General features: G+C 45.8%; 1 protein-coding gene across 1 annotated transcript; it reads right to left on the reverse strand.

Moving 5' to 3' along the window:
* Positions 1-197: 197 nt before the first annotated feature.
* On the reverse strand, positions 198-8140 carry TMOD1 (tropomodulin 1). The gene is made up of 6 exons (XM_017816388.1): positions 8011-8140; positions 7425-7555; positions 5801-5908; positions 4115-4258; positions 3265-3409; positions 198-1234 (listed from the first exon to the last, which is right to left on the reverse strand). The coding sequence occupies exons 1-6, from the start codon at positions 8123-8125 to the stop codon at positions 1170-1172; spliced, it is 708 nt and encodes a 235-aa protein (XP_017671877.1). The 5' UTR covers positions 8126-8140; the 3' UTR covers positions 198-1169.
* Between the last annotated feature and the right edge of the window lie 710 nt (positions 8141-8850).

Genomic DNA, 8850 nt, shown 5'->3' on the forward strand with positions numbered 1-8850 from the left:
TTCCAGGAAACTCTTCCTAGCAAGCGGGATCCCACTCACATTAACAGTGGGAGTTTTGGATGTCATAGTGCTGAGTCCAGTCCACTGCATGTCTGGGAGCTACAGAGGCCTGTGGGGAATTCCTCCCAGGCTGGATGACGGGTGTAGACTGACAAAAACTGGTCAGACCATGTACAGTGCAAGTTGCGGTATTTCACTTCACAGCCTTTCTAGGGCACAACATTTATTCTTGCATTTATGTGGACATAAGGGACAGCAGTAAAAAGAAACAATTCCTAGCAGAACAGAATTTAATTAATGGACATGGTCATCTAGACAAAACAGCAAAGAGAGAATTTGACTTGTTTCCAGTGAATATCTGGACAAATGCTTTTAACATAAGGAAACTGAAAGGAGTGGGAATTAAAAGAGAAGGCTCTCATTTGCTGATTAGTTTGGCCATCTCTGTGGGGTTAGAATTTGTATCACATCTCTAAAAGTAACTGTTTTCTTCAGATGTGCATTGAAGGATATTGACCTGTCCTAAACCACTTGATTTTTGAGACTCTGTTTTATAATTGGTGGCCTTAAGTTCCATTTATGCCAGGGGTGGAGATCAGGTTTTTTTCAAAGAAACACAGGGATGCATTTGAAACAGCATCTCCAATTAAATGATTCAGCAAATGTCGGTAAGAAATGGTAGTTCACAATTCTTGAAATTAGCCATGTTTCCAGATGGTAGAAGTGCTTGTTAAACAGTTGCTCCTCTATAGTTACTTGAGATCAACTTGGAAAAAAATAAAGTATTTTTTTAATACTTCTGTAATTTGTGTGAAACAATTGTATCTTTCACTCATGCATACCACATCCTAACTTTATGAAACACCGTGCAGGAAGTTTATATAAAATTAAGTCCCAGGTTAAAGTCACTTTTACACTGGGATGTGCTCTAAACTGAGGTTGCATAAAACTGACAGGTTATTATTGGCTCGAATAGTTTCCAACTCTACAGAAAACATCACCAGTCCTAGTGGATAAAATCTTCATAAAAACTATAGCCGCTAGTTAATTTAAACTGTTAGTGCATAAAACAGAACCGAGGCACCACAAATACTCTGTCAAGGCACTTATTGCCTTTAGATTTCCACAGTGTAGCACAGATCACCGGGAATGACCTCCATAGCCAGGAACTACACTCCAGTTCTGCACTTGGGAAAAATAGGCCCATTCAACTCTGCAAGTCTTCTCTTCCTCACTGAAAAAGAAAAGAAAGAGGAGTCAGTCATGGCAATGGTAAAATGTGGATGGCAGGCTTGACTGAACTGCTGTGGAAAGGAGCTGAGAGATGTACTTTCTGATAGGAAAGAAACAGGATATTCAGCTTCTGAATTCCTGCTTTAAGCAGCAGGCACAGCCTTACATAGTTTAAAATCAAGGAAGGTAAGATGAGGTTTCTCTCCCTATGAGTTTTTAAGGTCAGAAGCTACTTTTAGCCTTACCTCCCTTATTCTACAGTCAGTTGTATTTCACAGTTTGTCTATGTAACTGGACTTTGGCCAATGCATCATCTGATGCTAACTGATGTAGAAACAGCAGGAGATGGAGGCCACAGTTTTTCCTTTGCTAGTTTTTCTCAATTGCCTTTTCAAAATTAAAAAAAATAATTTAAAAAAAAAATTAATTTCTTATCCTAAGCCTCTAGGCTCCAGTCCTCTGATCATGGTTAACACGATCAAAGCAGTCTCATATCTAGTCTTAAAGCTGGTTCACACCTCTGACAGCTACACTCACGACTTTTCAAGAAATGTGTGCAAAGAAAAACAAAAAAAAATTATAAAGAGAATGCAGAAGTTAGCTCATGAGGATGAATGTAAAAGCCTTCATAGTTGGTTCATACAGAACATCTTAGAGAACAGAAGCTATGGGACCAAAACCACATTCTGGTAGCATCAGCTGATGATAAGCAAGAGTATTGGAATGGAGTACAAGGAGAGAGCTATTGCTGACAGGGAGGAAAATAAAGTTTTCCTGTACTTATACATTGTCCATGTGTAGAGCTGAGATGCTATTGCCAGAGACCATCAGACCAACGAATATGAGCTGCAAACAAGAACCAAATCAGACAAAAAATGCAGTTCTTAATGGTCAAAGAGGCAAAATGCACGGTTGTTAACACAGAAGGCAAGTTGTGAATTCATCTCCTTAACAGCAGGAACAATTAAAATATTAGATTTAAATCTTTCAGCTGATTACTTTGAATGCCAGGTGCCACAGAGTCATTCAGAATCTTGCTCTGTTCCAAAGGACAGGAAATAGCAAGCCTTTGCCAATGCAGCTCTCTAGTGACCAGGAATGCAGCCACAGGCAGAATAAATACACAGTGAACCGTAAGACGGGATATTTTGTGTGATCCCTGAAGAACTGGCACATACCTCTGCTTGGCTGTGCTTCCTAGGAGCACAGGACTGGCTGACACAAGGTTTAGTTTTATTATTTCTGTTTAAAACACCACATATTTATCATCTGCCCCAATATGACAGCCACTGAGTACAGCATGATGGGTGTGTTAGCTGCATTCAGTACTGCTCTGCTGGCCTGATCCCCAGAGCTCCACAGCAGCCTGTAGCCAAGCAATGGAAAGCCTCTGCCACAAGCTTTGGCTGAAATGGCAGTTTGCGGACTTGCCCACATTTTGCTTCACAAGCACTTCTGATCACTTCATTGAGAGTATAAAGATAACTCAAAGCCACGTGGCTTCCCACATCTCCCTAGAAACAGTTCCAGCTTGTTTCACTGAAGGGGATGGGCCAAATCCTACTGCCGTCCGAGTTCAACTCTGCTACTTTTCATCTCCTTGTTAGAGTGGGAATGAAGCTGGAGAAAGACAAGCAGTTGGCAGGCATCACAAGCGCTAGCAGCTCATAACCCGTGTGCCATATGCTGTAGCACAAGCTGTACCAAACCACATCAGCAGCTCTCGCTCCTTTCCAACAACACCCACCGTCACTGCAAAAAACACTACCTCTTCTTGGAGTTTTAGCTGCTCAGTGTCTCCAAGTCTGGAGCACAACCCATTGCCTGGCTGACAGCAGCTGCATTGAAGAACCAGTTGGTGAAGGCTGCCTCCCTCCTTGAAGGCCAAAGCATCATCAGGCCCTTCAAGAGGTGGATTCTAATTCATAGGCATCTACCAGAGCTTTCATGTGAGCAGTTCTGCCCTAATCCCACCAGAAATTGCCCATAAGACCTTCCCATACTTCCTGGCTTGCAGTCAGCCTGACTCACCTAGGTCGTTGTTATTCATCATAGCGTTGGAGGCACGAAGCCGGGGACCTTGCTGAGTGAAATGGTACCCAAACTTCAGTAGGGAGGTGTTTTTTTCCAACATATTTGCGATTTCCATTTCTACTTTGTTGCCCAAGGGCTGGCTCTTTTGAAAATAGAAAACAAAAAAATCAAACCGGTCACGTCAGAGGGTGATTCAGAGTGAGCACTTAGATCTGTCATGTCCATCCACCTCTTCCCTCCTTCTCTGGACCTGTTGGTTCATTTGACATTTCTGACTTGGAGCTAGTAAAACAAACAACTGGCCTGTTTCTGGTACAGCCGAGTGGCTCCAACTCCTCCAGCAGACATTCCCACGAGGCCGTTTGCCCAAAGACTTTATTTCTTGGACAGATTAACAGCTAAGGGATGTCTGGAGAAACTAGGATTTTGAACTCCCAATCACCTGTCCCTGAGCTCCACATAGCTCAGCTGCTTCAACCTCTGGGTTTCTCAGGGAGTTAAACTTGCCACAGCATCTGCACACCCTACAGGTCTCCTTCTCTTTCCGTTGCATTTTAGGAAAAATTTCAGTTTTACTAAATAGACATTGTTATTTAAGCCTCTGCAAGAGCTCAATGCAAGGCATGATATTGGACAGGAACATCACCATTCTCCAGGGCAGCACCAGGAACATGGGAAGCTGCTTGGACTGCTGCAGCCTTTGTTAAATACTGCATGTAGTAGCAGATACCACCCAGGAACTGCAACAGAAACAGGGGGCTGAGAGCTGCCAGCCTCTGCCCTGACCAGCCACTGAGTTCCCTCAGCCAGGACACGTTCCCTGGCCCAGAGCTGTCACTCGCTTTACCTGGTTGTCAATGCGCAGCTCTACCAGCGATGTGTTGCCCTGGAGCGCCTCGACAATAGCCAGGATACCTGACCCAGAAATGAAGTTAGATTCCACATTCAGGCTCTTCAGCGTGTTATTGACCTTCAGCATTTCTGCCAGGGCCTGTGGGCAGAGATGGGCAGGAAGAACGGGCAGTCGGACAAGCAGAGGCAGAGCACTCCAGGGCAGCAGGGGTTCAGCTCCCCTCACCTCCAGAAGGGCTCCAGGAGGGTCCTGTGTGCTGAGCAGTTTCACTGCTGCCAGATGGAATTGCTCTGTGCAGAGTGAAGGGGCTTCCCCACTGCTGCAGGGGGATTCTTGAACATGAGCATGCTGGAGGCCACAGCAAAACCTTGTACAGACAAACCCCTAGGGCTACCCCAAAAGGTGACAGTCCCCCTGTGACAGCAGCTGCCCCGTGACAACCTCATGTGTCCCTCTTCTAAAGTCAGCACGGTGATGACAGGGATGCTGGCCAGCATTGCCCTGCCTCCGTTCTGGTTGGGTCCGTGCCTGCACTGCATGGGGTTGAGATGCTCCCCATTATAGCAGGCAGAGAGAGGAGCGTCTATCTTGAACAAGGGGTTCTCCACATCCAAGGTGCCCTCCCAAGTGGCAGCACAACCATATTAATGACTTTTGCTTCCCTCAGAGGGTAAGACCAGAAGTGGGCTGGAACACTCCCAACCCCCCTGACCTGATCAGATGATCTCATTTCTTACAAACTGTATGGGAAGATTCATCTATGGCATAAAAGAGAAGGAACAGAAGGTGATGCCCAAGTGGCAGGGCTGACCTGCACCCACAGCACTCGGCCCCACAGCTCCCCTAGCCCTGCACAGTGCCCCTCGAGCCCTCAGATAGCACCAGTGCTGCCTGCACAGGCTTCTTCCTCAGTCCAGAGTGCTTGAAATAATGTGAGGGCAGCACTCACCCTCCAAAAAGACTTTTTTTCTAACAGGAAACTGGTGTGCACAAGTGTGTGTGGAGGTAGGTAGGGGTGACCTGGGTGAATAAGAGCAAAAATTAGCTGCCACGGTGCTGGAGAAGTATGCAAAGATGCAGCCTGGAAGGTAGCATGAGGGCCAGGCAGAACACTCAGCACCTCTCTGCATGCCCACTGATATGTAGGATCATGCACAGCAGCCAGAAAGACCCATTATCAACTACAGAGGCCACACATGAGAGTCCTCCTTCTGCACAAACCTGCACAAAGGAATATGAGAAAGAGAGCTGGAGCAGACGTGTGCAAGGGGAGGAACAGCTGTGCACACAGCAGCACACAGCTTTGTACCAACAGAAAGAAACCTCCAGAGAGAGACAGAGACAAACTGCTTCTAGAAAATGCCACTAGGGAGTCAGTTTTTGTCTCATGCTCCTTTTCTGGGAGATCCTTGAGGACAAATATGAGACTGAATGGGATTAAAGGGTTGCGCCCTGAAATCTCTGTAGCTAAAAAATGAAGTGAAGGGACCAATGCCTGTCAGTTGCTGACTTTCACTAGTGCTCCTGAAACTGAAGCACCTGCACCAAACGCCAGAGGTGTGGAACGTGCCAAACATAACATAAGGTGCAGAACCAGTCAGTCAGTCAGTAACTCCAAAAACACCTTGCCCGAGGACAGCTCCTGTCACAACACTAAGATGATGAGCCCACAGTACTTACAAAAGCAACAGGATCATTGCTCCGTGTCCCAACTATACTGAACTTCTTCACATACGTGTTGTTCTTCAGCGCTTCCGCAAAAGCCTTTAAAGTCGGGATGGGAATATTCTGTGAAAAGAAATGCAGACAGCCTGTGTTAGGTCATCATCTGTATGAAGGACTATGCAATACATTTTTCATCAAGGTCAAATCACCAAATGCACTGAAGTAATTCAGGAAGGGGTTGATAAGTTCTCTTGCTATAATCAGCGTGGCCTGAGGAGCATGGCAATGCCTTCATCCTGTGTCGTGCTCTGCTAAAAGCTCGTTGCCTTGATTTGAAGCCACGTCTCTGCTGTTTGATTTAATTGCCCAGAAACTCAGCTATGTAGGAACACAGGTGTTGTGGGGAGGTAACCAAGGTCTGTGAGCCTACACAGTAATGCTCCTGTGCTTCCTAATACAGTGACAGCACTGAGTAACATTCATGTCTTGTTCAGAAAAGTTCCACCTACAGGGCCTGATCTAGAAAGGCCTGAAAGGATCTCCTTGTAACACAAACCAGACACCTCTGACTGCTTATACAGCATGTTTCAGGCTAACATTTGCCATGCTAGGTCTCAGCAGAGAAAAAAAAAATCCATGCTGCTTATTCTGTGTTCCTTCAAAATTAGTATTTTTCACTTATCAAGCACTTTAGATACCCTTTTCAAATGTACAAATTTTCAGCTAACATTGTAAGTGGTATCCTCACCTTGGACTTCTTGCCACACCATTTGGATCCCACCATGTGGAATCACTATAACACAGAACCCAGCAGCTTACAATCTCCACTGTCACTCCTCAGTTCTCCGGACCACGTCCCAAAGTCATGAGTTCAACACACAAAAATAGTCCCTGCCTGCCTGCCAGACCCTCAGCCTTGTGTCCTCAAGGGGCAGGGTCACTAGCCAGAATCAAATACATGAAAGTAAAAATATTTTTGTTACAGAAAGGTGCAGGTAGTATAGCAAAAATGTTTTTAATGTGCACATGCAGTTAACCATGTTCTTGCTGTTTGGCTATGCTATCATTCAACAGGCCCCATGGAACAGAAATTATATTTTTCAGTATGTGTATGTGTCCCAAAGGCAATATAAGAAGTGGTACTATGTCCTGATTTGCTTTCTACGAGAAGTAAAAGTGCTCCACAGAAGGGATGGGTGGGAGACGGACAGGACCACCTGCAAGAAGGGAGGTTTCTTCATATTTTCATGGCAAGTGTCAGGATTGTGAAGGCTTCCCCCCTCCCCATTTCATAACATACATAACAGCCCCTCCACCAAATATGCCTGACTGAATCATCAAAGAAACCTACAATGCCTTTAGCCAGATAGCCTGGAGATGTGTCTCCCCAAATTTCCCTCAACACAACTCCATTCTTCCAGGCACTTAAAGGAGTCCTTTTGCTACCAACCCTGTGCCTTTGTCCCAGGTAACAATCCCTGTTGCCCACAGGGATGGGAAGCACTGGTGTTTCTTGTCGGGCTACACTCAGTGTTATGGTACAAACTGTGCAGCAAAACAGGCTTGGTCTCTGCTTTCTGTGTATCAGATGTATGTTCCACCCTGTTATTAAGAGAGAAGGGTAGAAAGGAGGAAATACCATAATATTGTTAAGGTTGACTTCCTCAAGATCAGGATCATTGCTTTGTATTCGTTTCAGAGTTTCCTCCACATCTGTTGAGTTTGGTTCCTCATCAGGAACTGGTTTGTACTGCGTGGGCTTAATCACACCTGCAAATGAAAAGCAACACATATGAAAGCAAAAGCACCCTTAGCAGCAGTATCTCTCCTTTGGATGTGTTTCTCCTCTTCCAGAATCAGAGAAGATGGAAGAATGACCTGACAAACCGACATGACATGAGAGGCCCCTCCAGTGGGGGGAACCAGCACAGGACGGCCAGTGCCTGCTGCTATGTGCTTTCAAGGTCCAAATCTGGGTGACAGAAGACACACTGCTTCTATGGGGCTGTTCCCTGGGCTGTGCCAGCTCCCAAACGGCACCAGGGACGTGGCTGAGACCATGCTGGCTCTCACAAGGCAAGCATGCACCAGAGGTGGCCCCAGCAATCACAGGCTGCTCTGACATTCGTGGCTCTAACCTTCAGCCTAAAAATAATTCCCACTTTGCCTCTGCTAGCAGCATCAAAGCCAACTACTGCAGCCTGCTAACACTCTAAATCACTTACTGTTGAGCCCTTCTTTGTTCACGATGGTGCTGCTCCCCAGTGCCTCATAGTACTGCTGGTTACTCATCAAGGTGTGCATGCCAAGGATGGCTATGACAAAAAAAAAGGAGAACATGACTTATTGCAGGCTCCAAAGCCCAGAAAAGACACATAGATGCTGTCTGGGATGGGAATCTGTAGCGTAGTACCCTTCCCTGCGCAAGCTTGGAACAACACACAAAGGTGGGATGAAGTCCCCCGGCTGTCATAAATACACAACAGGGCTCAAATATGCTCCCTTGTTTATTCCAATGTAGCATGATTCATAGGAGAAGAGGAGCATCACCTTATGGACAACAAACAGACAAACAGTCAAGGCCTCCCAGCAGCCTACTTGACTTGGTAACACACAAAAATAGTGAGAAGATATGTACAACACTCAAAAAAATGTGATAGGCTTTAATCCAAGGGGTCCAGTCCAGCAGGAGCCTGCACATTCTTGTCCCCCTTGCTTAGCCAGGCATGTGCCACACACTACACCAGTCCAGTCTGTGAAATGGGCTGTGCCCCACACAGAGCCAGACCGACGCCAAGGCAGCAACATGTGAGGTGACTGTCACCTGAAGTGTGGCAAAGCACATCATGTTTTCACCCGAAAACAAGCCTGGGGTCGTGGTGTTGATCTTTGTACTCTTAGAAGCTGACGTTGTGAGAAGCTAAAGCTCTGCTGGCTTGGTTGAAAAGTAGAGAGTGATGGTGTGAACAAAACTCAAACACTGTAATAACCCAAAAGCCTGCTACTCACAGAAAGACCAAGTTTGAAAATAAACTGACTTTTTAACCAACAACTTTTTTTTTTTT

This window comes from Lepidothrix coronata, unplaced genomic scaffold, assembly GCF_001604755.1.
Source record: "Lepidothrix coronata isolate B3197 unplaced genomic scaffold, Lepidothrix_coronata-1.0 Scaffold55, whole genome shotgun sequence".
NCBI classification, from domain to species: domain Eukaryota; kingdom Metazoa; phylum Chordata; class Aves; order Passeriformes; family Pipridae; genus Lepidothrix; species Lepidothrix coronata.